The sequence below is a fragment of the Anomaloglossus baeobatrachus genome, chromosome 7 (assembly GCF_048569485.1).
Source record: "Anomaloglossus baeobatrachus isolate aAnoBae1 chromosome 7, aAnoBae1.hap1, whole genome shotgun sequence".
Classification (NCBI taxonomy): Eukaryota; Metazoa; Chordata; class Amphibia; order Anura; family Aromobatidae; genus Anomaloglossus; species Anomaloglossus baeobatrachus.
The window spans coordinates 50,357,997-50,375,603 of record NC_134359.1 but is presented as its reverse complement, the minus strand read 5'-3'; the positions used below and the strand labels follow the sequence as shown (position 1 = coordinate 50,375,603).

At 46.1% G+C, this 17,607-nt stretch overlaps 1 protein-coding gene across 4 annotated transcripts in view; it reads right to left on the bottom strand.

Annotated features, from left to right (window-relative positions):
• Positions 1-17,607, bottom strand: part of CSRNP3 (cysteine and serine rich nuclear protein 3) — a 186,970-nt gene that overhangs the window by 12,305 nt on the left and 157,058 nt on the right. For all 4 annotated transcript variants that reach the window (XM_075318849.1, XM_075318848.1, XM_075318846.1 and 1 more), the window contains one exon: positions 6,233-6,492. In XM_075318849.1, coding sequence (XP_075174964.1) covers positions 6,233-6,492 — 260 coding nt within the window. The remainder of the gene's footprint in view (positions 1-6,232; positions 6,493-17,607) is intronic.

Sequence of the window (17,607 nt, the reverse complement as noted above, 5' to 3'; positions counted from 1 at the left end):
AATCCGTTGTAAGACTGTATAGTGTAGGGTAATATCAAACGCCCACATTTTGCAATTTCAATGTTGAGTATAAGGCCCTGTGCACACTCGCCGGTTTTTGCTGCGGATTTCCTGCGGTTTTGCTGCATGTTATGTTCATAACATCTCTGCAGTGATTCACCTGCAAAAAACTTATGGGGAAAAAAAAATGCTGTGCGCACTATGCAGATTTTTGACAGCTGCAGCAAAAACAATTGCATGTCACTTCTTTTCCGCACGTCGCTGCGACATTTCACTCCATTGACTGCAATGTTATCGTGAAATCCGGCAGGGAATAACGCAGGCAGCAAATTCTGTGCGGTTCTTTGCGGCCACTCGTTTGTGTCGCACGCAACGATATCGCTAACGATGCCGGATGTGCGTCACGGAATCCATTACCCCGGCGTTTTTTTTTCCCTATGTAATGTGATAGCAGTATGATTTAGGGACAGAGACCCCAATTCCAGAGATGTATCACTATTTACTGGGTGCTGCAGTTACGACAGAATCACTTTTCTCTGCTGCGGATCTAGTAGAGCTCAGATGTTGGGCTGTGTATAATAACTGTCTTTACAACCCCTGCAGTAGTGATCAATAGCACCAAAAGCAAACTGTATTCTCCTGTAATTATTTTGTGGCAAGTAATCTGTACGACAGCCACCATGAAAAGTAAATCATCTTTACATTTTTTTTTTCAAGGATACCTCCTCCTCCTCATACCCAAAAGAATAAAATGTATCCTAGGCTGTTATCTACATCTACTGTGCCTTTAAGAGTAAGGCTAATTCTTATTTGCTTATATTAAATTTTCTTGAGAAAAGAAGGGTCACATTTGAAAATTTGGAGTGGAGTGTAGGGACTCCTAAATCAGGATGTGCAATAAAGCATTGTGGGCAGGTGCTGCCACCTAGTGATCAGAGGCGATAGATGTAGAAACCTAAAAGGAATACTGGACCAAGAGGAAAAAAAAAAAAAAAATTGCATAAGAGTAAGGCGGGTTAGTTATACAGGGAACATGTGACCTGATGGGACACCCAAAAAAAAAAAAAAAAAAAAAAAAAAAAAAAAAAAGGCCACAGAGGTTAGGGTAGGAGTCAGTCATTGCCCGGACTTAAGTTCCCTGTGATATTGAAGCCCGCACTGGGAAAGTGTCCAGAAATACAAAGCCTTAATTGGATATGGATGAAGCAAGGAGTGTAGGCTCTTCATAAAGGATAGGAGATCCTGATCATCAAAGCAAAAGATGGAATCTCGGTTGAGTGAGCGGAGACCCAATCGAGGGGCGGAAAGTCGATTGAGTGAGCGGAGGGCAGAGCGAGTTGTCTCTCCGAGGATTGAAGGAAACAGTCAGTGGCAGAAATAACAGCCCACCGTATGAGATTTGCGGCCTAGCAGGAGAGCGTACTTGGCTCCTTGGGGCAATGACCTTCATGAGAAGTTGAAGGAGGCCCATATGGCTTTGACCGGGACACTGTTTGGCGACAGTCCAGTGTATTCTTAATATCGTTTAAGTGTGAATTTATACCATTATATGTATAATCGATGTTGCATACGTCTTATGTGAGTATTCACGTTACACTCATAGTGGTTTTCAATATACGTACCACCCCCGTGTCAGCGGCCGAGCCTCTTCGGATCCGGAACCGCGGTGACTCAAGGGGTCTCCGGACCCGGGGGTTCGTGCGGTCACTCGAGTTTGAAAAGGGGGGTATATACATGGGAGTTAGAAGTTCGTGACACCACCCACGGTGCGTGGTAAGATGGAGTACCGCTGCTGCTGTTGGTGGGGGAGCCCGGTGGTATGGCAGCAAGGTGTTTATGCGGGGGGGGGTGCCATTGGGAAAAGGAAGAGAGTCTCTGCATACTCACTCCGTCCAAGAATACTGACACCTTGTAAACCAGAGTTCTGAGCACTGCTGCAGCAAGGAGGGAGCACGCTTGGATCCGTGCCCTTGGTGGTGCTTGTTAGCCTGTGGCCTTTTCCGTGGCACCTATAGTATGGAACTAAATCGGGTCCCGCTCACCCATATGGCTAACGGAGTGAGCTTGCTCTCAGGGTTCACGCTTGGGATTTGGTGGACTGTAATTGGGAAAAGTCCTATCCCCTCATTGCGCTAGTAGCCCGATTTTGGAGTGGGTGAGAGATGAATCTTCAAGACTTAACCCCCGTCGAGTAAAATTACCAGGACACTTTAAGCTACTTCCCGGCCTAGGGTCCGCGTACCCAGTCGTGCCCTGGCCCCTGCCTGGAGATGGCTCAAGACCGCCAGCTTCCCTCCTCGGCAAGTCCGTGCCCCTTGACACGATCCCCTGCGACCGGGGTTCCAGCTCCTACCAGGCCCAGACCAACGCCTGCCACCTAGTAGACTCAAGGAGCCCTGCTCCTGACCTCCTCTCTTTCTCCTCCAACACACTCCACTCTCATTTTTTCACATTCCCCTCCTAACCCCCCCAAGTGGGCGGCCCTATTCCTTTCAGGCCCCCCAATGGTGTGGCTGGTGGGTATGGTGTAAAGTGTTCCTAGGGTTTTGACTGGCTCTGAACTTCGCAACACCAAAGGACAAGGATCCTTAATCAAGGAGGATTGGATACGGTGCTGATGGGCAGGTTGCACAATACCCTGTGATGACCTGATAGGCCAGGGCATCACATATAGGTTCTCGATGTGGAGCTCAGTAGGAATAATCAGAGTCACACAAGTTTAGTGAACTTAGCAGGTAGGGATTTCCTGTTTCAGAGATTATTACTGATATCAAGTCAATAACTAGTTTACCAATAGCGCATTTCTCAGGGCGGTAGCACCAAGTTTCTTATTTTATAAGGCAGTGTTCAGTAGGATCAGGGCCGGATGCTAACTGTTAGAGCAACAGGGAGCGAACTCCATTGTCATTTCTCAGTATTGTGTCCTGAATTGCTAAAGTTGGAAATATTTAGCAACTTGTTCTATTGTATGTGAGGGTGGTAGTTGCAGGCAAGGGGGATCCTTCCTTTAGTCCGCTTCCCAGCCATCCCAACAGAGCAAGGGGGAGGGGGGGGCGCTATAGTATTCACTGGTCTGAGGGATCTGGCTTCATGGTGTCATGCTGACCATACTTTTGGAGTGGCTACACGTTGAAGATGACTTGGGTGACTCAATTCCCTTCGGCAGTGAAGAAAAACATGAAGGTAAACCACTCTTTTTCTGGTTAACTTTTAGCTCAACAGTTCCAGACTTTAAAAATGAAACTGCGACACATTCTCTTAATTCAACTTCAACACACTTTCAATTCAAGGCAATAAAGTCTTTCATATTAGGCACAACATCTACATTGGTTGCATTACAAAAGCACATCTTAGATTTATCTGTCTCCTATCGGACTACCTTCTTGTCCCTTGGTTCTGGAGGATCACCCAGAGATACCGGGCATCATCCGGTAACTCCTGTCCAAGCCCGTCCGGTAAAACCTGTCCAAAGTGACTCGTGCCAATACTGACAGACGGGGAAGAAGGGGTACCCCCATAGTCATAGCGAAGCGCCTTACACAGACACTGCCGAAGGCTCCGAGTAGGATGGTGGTCTACTGTCATCTGCTAGCTGCTCTCCTCTCCTGTTATGTACCAGAGGCCTGGTTGACAGTAGGCCCACAAGCACAATTCGTAATTTAGGAGCAATTATCCTAGCTTGACATATGTAATCTTCCAACATACACTCTGACAATAGCCTCTCCATCATTATGGCTCCATACTCTTCTACCTAGCCTGGCATCAAAGTCGTCCAGTCCCCTATTGGGGGCCTCAGACTCTCCATTACCGCATCCACCTGCTGTAAACAATTGTGAGGGACACAAGGGAGTGTTCAAAGATCCAGCACTTGACTCCAGCTTATGGTAGGGTCATGGTAGCTGCCATTAGAACTACGTGTCCCAGCCTGGCCCCTACCCAATGTCTCAGTCTAAAGTAGAAAAATTTTGAAATGTGGCAACCCTTGGCATTGCTTTGATTTCCTCTCTGAATGTCCACTGATGAAAAGCAATCACTTCTATAATGTAGATTTTTACTGTCAACTTGCAGAACAGAAGAAACTCTGCTGCCCCTGAACAAGTGGATCCAGGAGGTGGGATTCAGCTACTGAACATATGTGACCACCAACAATGAGCTATTTGGGTGAGCATTTAAGTTGTTGAAAGAACGTCAAACACGACAAAGTATGTAGGAGAAAAAAAAAACAAAACTTTTTTTTTTTTTAATAAAAGGTATAATTGAAATTTTAAAATTTTTAAATTTAAGTGAATTTTTACTTTGAGGGAAAAAAAAAGGGAACCAACCACCAGGATTTTTCCATAAAAAGTAAAGACAGTGCCATATTGGCACTAGCATGGCGATTAAATTCATACCTTAACTTTTCAGATTGAATCGTTGATTGCAGGAAAAAAAAACAAAACCCCAAAACACTACACATTGATAAAAAAAAAAGGTCCAGAAGTTGGTGCATTCTTTGAATCTGGTGCATTCTTTGACGTGTGCAGCAGGACGGGCCTTTGTGTAAATTCCTCCTCCGGCGTCCTTCTGGCTGGCTCCTTCCCTTTATTAAAATTTTTGCTGCTCCACCATTGCTGCTGTTGGTGGTACATGCTGATTGCTAGGAGTAATGTTGTCTTCATTAAAATGGTACCGGAGATGGCACATGAACGTACCACAATCTCTGGCTCCATGTTATTGAAAACACTATAGAAAAGACTATGACCTGCATCGGCGCATGCGCAGATTTAATTTTTGTTTTCCTCTACGCATGTACCGATGCTGCTCATAGTCTTCAATAAAATGGCACCAAAGATCATGGTACGCGCCTGCGCCAAACGCCATTTTAACGAAGACATCATTACTCTAGCGCGCACGTGCCGCCAACAGCAGCAATGTCGGTGCAGCGCAAAGTTCGAATTAAGAAAAGGGGCAAGGCAGGAGGACACAGGAGGAGGAAATTACACAGAGGACAACAAGAAAAACAAAATTACACATACATACATACATACATACATACATACATACATATGTGCTGCCCCCGTGGAAGTAGCCGATTCGGGTTCTCAGTGGCTCGAGGGTCTCTGGACCCAGGGGTCGTGCAGCCACTCAAATAAAGGGGGTATTTACAAGGGATTATAGAGTTTGTGACAGCACTCATGGTGTGTGGTAATTAGGAGTACCACCGCTGCGGTTGGGAGTACCCGGGGATGATGGAAAGGGGCAGGAAGGTGTTGGAACCCACCACGGGTAGGGGGGAATGCCCCGGGACTCGGTGTGGGGATAAGGCCGTGGGATGCAGGGATCACTCTTGTACTCACTCAGTCCATAAAGCAGACACCGACAACTGGGTAAACCAAATCTCTGGATACCGCTGCCGCTGAGGGGGAGCTAGTTCGGGTCCCGTCCCCAATGGTGCGGCCTGATGATCCGTGACCTACCTCCAGGCACTAATTTTAAGTCTCTGGTGGTCCCGGTAGTGTAAAAACTTGCCAGGTCCCGCTCCCCACTGTGGCCAAGTGTGGGAGCTTGCTCTCAGGGCTCACGCTTTGGATTTTCTGGACCGTTTTAGGTGGAAAGTCCTATCCCCCTCGTTGCGCTAGTGCCCCAATTTTGGAGCGGTTGGGAACAAATCTTGAAGGCTCCGTTCTTCACGGGTAAATTATCGGGTTGCATGCAGCTATTCCCCGACCTAGGGTCCACGTACCCAGTCGTGCCTCGGTCCCGGACCGGTGATGGTGCAAGGCCGCCGGCTGTTCTGCTCGACAGATCCGAGCCCCTTGCCACGATTCTCTGCAACCGGGGGTCCGACTCCTCTAGGCCCAGACCAGCGTCTGCAATCTAGACAGTTTCCTTATGGGAATCCCCGCTCCCGACCTCCTCAGAGCTTCTCACAGCTCGAGGGCTACTCTCCACCACCTCACCTCACTTCCCCGACCTCCACGTGGGCAACTATTCCACTCAATCAGTCCACTGGTGTGTCTGGTGGGTGTTGTGCAGGATGTATCTAGGATTTGATTTGCTGTTGTAGGCAACACCATTTGGTTAGGGACCCAGAACCAAGAGGGAGGTGGATACAGCACGGGAGGGCAGATTGCACAGTACCCTGTGACGACCTGATAGTCCAAGGGCGTCACACATATACACACTCTATTTACAAAAGAAATAAACAAAAATATAAATATTATATATTAAAATAAAATAAATATAGTACTACCTTCTGCTTGAGGGAGTTGAGTTTTTCTTCTCGAAGGTGGTCTCTTAGCATCTCTTTATGCAGTCGATCTTGCTCTACAGCAAACTCGCCCAGAGTGTACTGACGAATGCTGTTGTGACGGCTAGACATCCCCAAGGTGCTTCCCCCTTGACTGGGCACGCTAGTAAACCCTTGTCTCCGAGTGAAGTAATACACTGTGACACAGTTGAAGCGCACATTCTTGGCTCGGAGTTTCTTCTCTCTTTTAAGAATTGATGATGCTGGAAAATATTAAAAAAAAAAAAAAAAAAAAAAACACAAAACTAAAAATGTTTAGTAGTGTAAATAAAATAAAATTAATAAGGGCACCATAAAAAAAAAAAAATTCAGTTGCAATAAATATATTTATTTTTATTAGTTTTTTTAAAAGCAGTTTAGATATGATTTGCATTTAATTATTTAAATAAAATTTGCTGGGTAAGAAAAAAAAAATAAAAATTGTGCAACTGATTTTTTATGCACAAAATACATTTTTTAACTTTTTTGTGTGTCAAACTTAGAATGGTTAATTATATATCACACACACATATATATATATATATATACACACACACACTATATCTATCGTCCTACACATTTAATTAAATTTTAGGCTTCACTGAACAGACTGTCAATTTTCTAGGTGTGCAGGTGATAACATTATCAATACATTTTGTGTGGCAGGCAAATTAAAATTTTCCAAACCCAATTTTCGATTTTCCACCATGATGACCATTTTGTGGTTTTGAGAATTATTAGGAAATCTCAACTTATATCAGGATACCCCTTACACTCCAGTAAATTATATGCAGTATATATATATATATATATATATATATATATATATATATGTATGTATGTGTGTGCGTGCCTACGTACGTAAAGATATATTTTTTTTTTATGTCCACAAAAAAAGAAAAAAAATAAATATTTATTATTTCGCAACTTGGGATAAGCCAATCTTTGCAAAATTAAAATAAAAAGAACTTTTAATCTTTTTAATATAAGCAAAATGTAAACTGTTTTTATTGTTTCCAGCGTGCAATTCACAGAACAGCTGGAGGCAATAATGCATTCATCCATTGTTAAGCCTCTTGTTTCACATGGGTGACTGGATGACTGCAGGAGGCAGAACAAGAACATAAAAAAAAAAAAAAAAGGGGGGGGGGAGGGAAAAGATATATTATATTTAACATCACGAGACACAATATAGTTGGGGTCAAGGAAGGAATGCCACGACCAGTGCAGTTGACTGGAAATAATAATTGTTCCTGCATGATATGCCTACAACTGTTTCATTAATAGACCCAATTAACATTTCTTCCTTCTTCAGACAACATAAAAACACCCTTCAAGAGCCACACAGAAGCGATAAGGCGTAGGTAATTAGCAGCCTGGCAAAATGGAAGCAGTTTTAAAATGATTGGCTTGGCTTTCTGTAGAGCCATTTTAAAAAGTAAAAAGCATCGGCATGAGCCTTTAAAGCCCCAAACTGGTTTTGATATCCAGAATTATTAGCTGTAAGAATTGCAAAGGAGAATATATATATAAAAAAATAAATAATACTAGAAGGTGGCCCAATTCTACGCATCAGGTATTCTAGAATTTACGTATTGTGTAGTTCATGTATGATTTTTGTTTGTTATATATATATATATATATATATATATATATATATATATATATATATATATATATATATATATATATATATATATATATATATATATATATATATATATATATATATAAATATAACAAACACTTGGTAACTACACACAACAACATTATATATATATATATATATATATATATATATATGTTGTTGTGTGTAGTTACCAAGTGTTTGTGTAGGGCGCTGTACATGTTCTGGGTGTTGTCTGGGTGTGGCGGGGGGTGAGAGCGGTATTGTATGTGTGTTGCGTGTGTTGCGTTGTTTGTGGAGCGCTGTGTGTCTGTAGCGTTGTGTGTGTGTTGCGCGGTTTGTGTGTGTGTGGTGTGTTTTGGGGGGGGAGGTATGTTTTGTGCAATGTGTGTGTTGTGCGGTATGTGCGTATATTTGTGTGTGCAGCATTGTCTGTGTGTGTGGGTGTCTGTGTGTGTGGGTGTCTGTGTGTGTGTGTGGGTGTCTGTAGGGCAGTTGTTTGCGGTTCCCAGTGTGTGTGTGGTGTGTTGTGCAGTGCGCGCGCGTGTGTGTGTTGGGGGGGGAGGTGCGCACTCCCAAACGTGCTCCATCCCCCATGCAGCGCACTCCCCATCGTGCTCCATCCCCCATGCAGCGCACTCCCCATCGTGCTCCATCCCCTATGCTGCGCACCCCTCATCGTGCTCCATCTCCCATGCTGCGCACTCCCAAACGTGGTCCATCCGCCATGCTGCGCACTCCCAAACGTGGTCCATCCGCCATGCTGCGCACTCCCAAACGTGCTCCATCCGCCATGCTGCGCACTCCCAAACGTGCTCCATCCCCCATGCTGCGCACCCCCCATCGTGCTCCATCCGCCATGCTGCGCACCCCCCATCGTGCTCCATCCCCCATGCTGCACCAGCATCAGCCTCTCTACCCGCAGCATCAGCCTCTCTGCCCGCAGCATCAGCCTCTCTCCTCCCAGCATCAGCCTCTCTCCTCCCAGCATCAGCCTCTCTCCTCCCAGCATCAGCCTCTCTCCTCCCAGCATCAGCCTTTTCTGTCCCCAGCATCAGCCTCTCTCCTCCCAGCCTACCCCAGCCTCAGCCTCCCCCAGCATCAGCCTCTCTCTTCCCAGCATCAGCCTCTCTCCTCCCAGCATCAGCCTTTTCTGTCCCCAGCATCAGCCTCTCTCCTCCCAGCCTACCCCAGCCTCAGCCTCCCCCAGCATCAGCCTCTCTCCTCCCAGCATCAGCCTTTTCGGTCCCCAGCATCAGCCTCTCTCCTCCCAGCCTACCCCAGCCTCAGCCTCCCCCAGCATCAGCCTCTCTTCTCTCAGCCTCCCCCTCCCAGCCTTCCCCAGGATCAGCCTCCAGCACGCCGTGCTCCTCTGCCGACACTCACAGATCCGATCGCATACACTCACACACACACACACATTGACAATATTGCACATACGCGCTCATACTCACAACATCCGGAGATACCACATGCTTCTGGCCATGTGATCCTCCGGCAGGTCCTGGAAGCTCACAGCACAGTATCGCCGCCGAGAAGCAAGCGATATCCCAGGATGTTGTGAGTATGTGGATGCGATGTGATGTGTGTGTGAAGTGTGTGTGAGAGTAAGTGTGATCTGATGTGTGTGTGTGTGTGTGTGTGTGTGTGTGTGTGTGTGTGTGTGTGTGTGCGTGCATTTTCCGCCGCTGCAGGACCTTGATGTGCTGGTAACTATGCTACCATGGTTACCAGCGTATCTCGTCCCCCGCTCGCACGGGAGCCCACACCAGCATGCGCCGGCCAGCCCCAGCAATGCGAGGGTATGTGTCGGCTGGTTTGGCGGCGTACGCTGATGTGGGCTCCCAGGGGTACAGTACTCACCTGGTAGTCGTGGCTCCGTGACCGTGTCGGTTCGGGGAATGCGTGGGGGGGGCGGGGCCAGAGCTAGCGTGCATTGCGTGAGGGGGGCGGGGCGTGGCAGAGTTGCCAATGCCTGCAGGGTGCCGGGGCGAGAGGCCAATCTGTGGGGGGGGCCGAGCCTGGGCGAGCGGCCGGCCAATCCGTGTTGGGGGGCGGGGCCATGGCGAGCCCAGTGGCCAATCAGCTTTGTGTCACCATAAGGACACAATTTTGGAGCAAGACAGACAGACAGAATAAGGCAATTTATTTATTATATATATTTATTAAAAAATATATATATATATATATATATATATATATATATATCTCTCTATCTATATATATATATATATATATATATATATTTATTTTATCTTGTATATACTAATGTATACTGTATATACAAGTGTGTGTGTGTGTATAAATAAGAATATATATATATATATATTATATATATATATATATGATATATATATTATTTATATACACACACACTTTTATATACAGTATATACAAGAGATTGTATATATGTATATATATATCTCACACACACACACCTCATTTTTTTGTAAATATTCTCTCTTTTCCTGGGACAACACTGAAGATCTGACCCTGTGATACAACGTACAGTGTCAGTGTGCAGCTTGTATAACAGTGTAATGTAGCGTTCTCTAAATAACTCATCACACTGCCATTAATGTCAAAACTGCTGGCAACAAAAGTGAGTACATCCTTAAGTGAAAATGGCCAAATTGTGTCCAATTGGCCATTTTCCCTCCCCAGTGTCATGTGACTCATTAGTGTTACAAGATCTCAGGTGTGAATGGGGAGCAGGTGTGTTACATTTGGTGTTATCCCTCACACACTCTCTCATACTGGTCACCAGAAGTTCAACATGGCTCCTCATGGCAAAGAATTTTCTGAGGATCTGAAAACAAAGAATTGTTGATCTGCATATAGATGGCTGAGGCTATAAGAAGATTGTCGTCACCCTGACACTAAGCTGCAGCACTATACAGCGAAACAAAAAAACAAAAAAGTGAGCCGGAGTATGAGATGGTATACATGGAACTTGTGAGACCATGTTCACACTGGCCATGAGACAAAGAGAAACCAAGGAAAAATTGTGAAAACATACCCTGCTGTAACTAAAGAAAAGCATAGTGCATATAAAAACATAGGGTACTTAATAAACACTGTTTTTGATCAAAAAAAAGCATGAAGCTATCCCACCAACGCCAAGGTGTACCCAGTTGGGATAGAACCTACACTCTCCAATATTAAAACCTTACCATGGGTCTAAAATAGGCCTCAATGTGGCTAAGGGCTGAGAGCGACCGGGTCCCAACAGGACACACACAGTCAGGGGGATTCACAGAATGAAATGCCCAGCTCGCTGAGAAGGGGGCCACTCCCTGTTTGTACTGAATACAAAAAGGTAAGGTTTTAATATTAGAGAGTGTAGGTACTATCCCAACTGGGTATACCTTGGCGTTGGTGGGATAGCTTCATGCTTTTTTTGATCAAAAACAGTGTTTACTAAGTACCCTATGTTTATATGCACTATGCTTTCATTTAGTTACAGCAGGGTATGTTTTCACAATTTTTCCCTTGGTTTCTCAGCACTATACAGCGCTTTAACAAGGCAGGATCCACTCTGAACAGGCCTCGCCATGGTCGACCAAAGAAGTGGAGTGCATGTGCTCAGCATGATAGGCAGAGGTTGTCTTTTCGGTCTGCATGGTTGTCGTCCTAGAAGGAAGCCTCTTCTAAAAAGGTGATGCAGAAGAAAGCTCGCAGTTTGCTGAAGATAAGCAGACTAAAAGGTCCAGTCACACTAAGCAACTTACCAGCGATCCCAACAACGATAGGGATCGCTGGTAAGTTGCTAGGAGGTTGCTGGTGAGATGTCACACTAAGCGACGCTCCAGCGATCCCACCAGCAACCTGACCTGGCAGGGATCGCTGGAGCGTGGCTACACAAGTTGCTGGTGACCAGCCCCCAGCGCCGCGTGGAAGATGCTGCGCTTGGTAACTAAGGTAAATATCGGGTAACCAAAGCAGCTACACGTGCAGAGAGCAGGGAGCAGCGCACACTGAGCGCTGGCTCCCTGCTCTCCTAGTACAGCACACATCGGGTTAATTACCCGATGTGTGCTGCAGCTAAATGTGCACAGAGCAGGGAGCAGCGCACAATGCTTAGCGCTGGCTCCTTGCTCTCCTAGTTACAGCACACATCGGGTTAATTACCCGATGTGTGCTGCAGCTAAATGTGCACAGAGCAGGGAGCAGCGCACAATGCTTAGTGCTGGCTCCCTGCTCTCCTAGTTACAGCACACATGGGGTTAATTAACCCGATGTGTCCTGCAGCTACATGTGCACAGAGCAGGAGCCGGCACTGACAGTGAGAGCGGCGGAGGCTGGTAACAAAGGTAAATATCGGGTAACCAAGGACAGGGCTTCTTGGTTACCCGATGTTTACATAGGTTACCAGCCTCCGCAGAAGCCGGCTCCTGCTGCCTGCACATTTAGTTGTTGCTGTCTCGCTGTCACACACAGCGATCTGTGCTTCACAGCGGGACAGCAACAACTAAAAAATGGCCCAGGACATTCAGCAACAACCAACGACCTCACAGCAGGGGCCAGGTTGTTGCTGGATGTCACACACAGCAACATCGCTAGCAACGTCACAAAAGTTGTTCGTTAGCAGCGATGTTGCTAGCGATGTTGTAGTGTGACGGGGCCTTTAGGGCATGGATTACTGGAACTTTATCTTGCAGTTTGATGAAACCAAGATAAACTTATGTTGGATTCAGATTGTGTCAAGCGAGTTTTTCAGCAACCAGGTGAGAACAAAGACAAGTGTGTCCTGCATAAAGTCAGGCATTGTGGTGGGAGGGTCATGATTTGGGGTTGCGTGAGTGCTGCCGTCTGTGGGAACCATGAATGCTATCATGTACTGTGACATACTGAAGCAGAGCAGGATCCTCTCCTCTTGTACTCAAGCATGATAATGACCCAAAACACACCTCGAAATGCCTTGCTAAGGAAACTGTGGTAAAGGTGCTGGACTGGCCAAGTGTGTCCAGACCTAAAACCTATTCATCATCTGCGACGCCTCCTCAAATAGGAGGTGGAAGAGCGGAAGGTCTCCAATATCCACTAGCTCTGTAATGTCATCATGGAGGATGGAAGAGGATCCAGCAGGCTAATATGAAGTTCTAGTGAACTCCATACCAAAGAGAGAGTTAAAGGCAGTGGTTGAAAAATAATGGAGGCCACACTATATATTGACACAGTTTTGCCATTTTCACTTAGGGGTGTACTCACTTTTCTTGCCAGCGCTTTAGAAATTAATGGTTGTGTGTCGAGTTATTCTTCAGGTGGCATAACATTTACTGCACAGTGACTACTGCACATTGTATCAAAGTGTCAGATCTTCAGTGCAGTCCCATGAAAAGATGTAATAAAAATATTTACCAAAATGTGAGGGGTGTACTCACTTTTGTGAGATATAATTTATATAAATTTCAGTCACACCCCAGACAGGACTGAATTTTTTTTGGAGGGGTTATCACATAATATAACACACACACACACACACACACACACACACACACACACACACACACACACACACACTACTGACCAAAAGTTTGGACACACCTCAAAGTTTTCTTTATTTTCATGACTCTGAAAATTGTAGATTCACATTGAAGGCATCAAAACTATGAATTAAAACATGTGGAATGAAATACTTAACAAAAAAGTGTGAAACTGAAAATATGTCTCATTCTAGGTTCTTCAAAGTAGCCACCTTTTGCTTTGATTACTGCTTTGCACACTCTTGGCATTCTCTTGATGAGCTTCAAGAGGTAGTCACCGGAAATGGTTTGATGAAGTGGGGCAGCAAGGTGTCGTAGCCCTCCACAGGTAGGGCGATGACCCAGAACTCTGTAGGGGAGTGCCGTGGGGTGCAGGGGTCACTCTCGTACTCACTCAGTCCATAAGCAGACACTGACAACTGGGTAAACCAAGTCTCTGGGTAACGCTACCGCTGAGGGGAGCGCGTCCGTGTCCTGTCCCCAATAGTGTTGCCTGGTGATCCGTGACCTGACTCCTGGCACTTAGTTTGACTTCAACTTGGTCGCCCAGTAAAATGGAACTAGCCGGGCTCCGCTCCCCACTATGGCCAAGTATGGGAGCCTGCTCTCAGGGCTCATGCTTGGGATTTTCTGGACAGTTTTGGATTGGAAAGTCCTATCCCCCTCGTTGCGCTAATGCCCCGATTCTGGAGCGGGTGGGAACAGATCATAAAGGCTCAGTTCTCCTCAGGTGAATTGTCGGGTTGCCTTAAGCTATTCCCCGACCTAGGGTCCATGTTCCCAGTCGTGCCTTCGGTCCCGGACCAGTGACAGTGCTAGCCTGCCGGCTGTCCTCCTCGACAAGTCCAGAGACCTTGCCACAATCTCCTGTGACCGGGGGTCCGACTCCTATAGGCCCAGACCGTTCCTTCAGGATCCACCATTCCCAACTTCCTCTGAGCTCCTCACAGCTCGGAGGGCTACTTCCCAACTCTGTCTCCACTCACAGACTTACTACGCTCCTCACCTCCCCTCTCTGACCCCCCAGGTGGGCGACTATTGTGGTGCAGGGAGTATCTAGGATTTGATTTGCTGTTGGAGGAAACACCATTTAGACAGAGACCCAGGAACCAAGAGGGAGGCGGAATACTGCACTTAAGGGCAGATTGTGCAGTCTGGAGGACCGGAGCCTACAGCTCACCCCAGCAGAATTAGAGAAGCTGTTGGGGCCCAGAAACGGACAAACGTTGTGCAGTATTAAGAACGAGAGAGCGGACGAGAGAGCGGACGAGAGAGCGGACGAGAGAGCGGACGAGAGAGCGGACGAGAGAGCGGACGAGAGAGCGGACGAGAGAGCGGACGAGAGAGCGGACGAGAGAGCGGACGAGAGAGCGGACGAGAGAGCGGACGAGAGAGTGTCATAACGGTGTGGAAATAAAAGTATTCAAAAAACTTGTTTGGCCAAATGAACTCTGGTGTTAAGTGTCTCACTATTAAAACGGTAAGCACGACTGGAAGCAAGGGCGATAGTGAACACCGCACTGAAGCAGCAAGTAAACGTCAGGCACCCCGTCCGAAGCCATGTCTGCACACGGGGTCTCCTCGGTGAAGGAGAGCAGTGCCCAATCCTTCAGTGATTTAACTGATGCAACAGTTTTCGGGTGCGGTTTCCTGCAGTTTTTTTACCGCTGGTGCGAGAAGCTTTCAGATTCCAATTTTCCAGTGCGCACAGGGCCTTATACTGAGCAGCATCAGGAAAATAAAAAAAAAAAATAAATAAAAAAAAAAAAAAAAAAAGCGCATTGGAGTACGGGAGGATGAATACTGTCTTATATTCTACATTACATAATTGGTTTTGGGTCCAGTTTTTTAAAAAAAAAAAAACAAAAAAAAACAAAAACACATGATATAGTGTAAATTTATACTACAATTGAGAAAAAAAAAAAAAAAAAAAAAAGTGATGCAATGTTTAAGACCTTTCAAAACTTTTTTTTTTTAGCTTTTCAAAATGGCAACATCTTTTCAAAATCAGTTTTTTTGTAAAATATAAAAATTAAAGTATATATATATATATATATATATATACACATATATATATATATATATATATATATATATATATATGTGTATATATATATATATATATACATATACATATATATACACACACACACACACACACACACAAGACATTCACATGAGCTTTTCAAACTAATGCTATGCCCTATGGTAGGCATTTACATTTTATGATATGTTCATACCTGTCACAATTATAGAAATCTACATATTGTAATTACGCATGTCAAATATAATTGACAGCTGGAGCAGCAACCATTACATAGAGTCACCACTGCACTGACATATTGACGAGGGAAAGAAAAAAAAATACTTTTTGAGGATCAGCGCTATAACACTGGCATAAGGGGTTTTGTTATTTACATGACAATTTAGGATGGAATCATTGTCACTCCTGATGTATACACTGGTAACAACAAGTTTATTAAATTAAGTAATTCTTGAAAAGGAGGTTAAAAAAAAAAAAAAAACAAAAAAAAAAACCGAGAAATTTTTTCTTCTTTATAATTACACTTTTTTGGACAGATAAGAGAAGCTATTTTTAGATACTCATATGGAGACGCTTTTCTCTAAGAAATTGCTGGCTTATTATACAGAGACTAAGACGGTATCTACAGGAGCCAAACGGTAGCGGAAGCCAAATGCTGCCATGTGATTGGCAGGACGCCACTAAGCTCCTTAGAGGGTAAACTGCCTTGTTCTAATTTATAGAAATATTGCTTTGTATCCTGCTTTATCCATGTAGGAGAGAAGAGAGAGGAAGAGGAAAAAAAAACAAAAAACAAACAAACCAAAGCTTTACAACCAACAACGGTCATAACTAGCAATTTATAAATATTACTATACAATACTTTTCTTTATAATTTATTATATATATATATATATATATATATATATATATATATATATATAATACATATATATACATACACACACACACACACACACACACACACACATTTGCCTTATTTTGTCTGTCTGTCTGTCTTGCTCCAAAATTGTGTCCTTACGGTGACAAACAGCGGATTGACCGCTGGCCTCGCCATGGTCCCGCCCCCCGCACGGATTGGCCGCTCGCCTCACCTCGGCTCCGCCCCCTCGCACGGATTGGCCGCTTGCCTCGGCTCCGCCGCCCCCCCCCGCATGGATTGGACGCTTGGCCTCACGGATTGGCCGCTCGCCTCGGCTCCTCCCCCGCACGGATTGGCAGCTCGCCTCGGCACCTCCCCCCACACGGAATGGCCTCTCGCCCCGAGGTGAGCGCATCAAGGTCCTGCAGCGGCGGAACACACACACATCAGATCGCATCCACACACTCACAACATCCCATGATATCGCTTGCTTCTCGGCGGCGATCCTGTGCATGCAGTGACCTTCCAGGACCTGCCGGAGGATCACATGGCCGGAAGCATGTGGTATCTCCGGATGTTGTGATTGTGTGAGCGCGTATGTGCGATATCGTCAGTGTGTGTGTGAGTGTATGCGATCGGATCTGAGCTGGACCGCCCACCGGTGGGCACAGGCAGAAGTGGGGTGTGTGTATGCGATCAGATGTGTGCATGTATACTGTCTGATGTGTGACACTGGAGCACGATGGGGGGTGCACAGCATGGGGGATTGAGTACGATGGGGAGTGCGCAGCATGGGGGATGGAGCACGATGGGGAGTGCGCAGCATGGGGCACGATGGGGAGTGCGCAGCATGGGGGATGGAGCACGATGGGGGGTGCGCAGCATGGGGGATGGAGCACAATGGGGAGTGCGCAGCATGGGGGATGGAGCACGATGGGGGGTGCGCAGCATGGGGGATGGAGCACAATGGGGAGTGCGCAGCATGGGGGATGGAGCACGATGGGGAGTGCGCAGCATGGGGGATGGAGCACGATGGGGAGTGCGCAGCATGGGGGATGGAGCACGATGGGGAGTGCGCAGCATGGGGGGATGGAGCACGATGGGGGGTGCGCAGCATGGGGGATGGAGCACAATGGGGGGTGCACACCTCCCCCCAACACACACACACACGGAACCACAAACACTGCCCTACACAGACACCCACACACACACAGACAACGCCGCACACACAAATATACGCACATACCGCACAACACACATTGCACAAAACATACCTCCCCCAAAAACACACACACACCCCACACCCACACAAACCGCGCA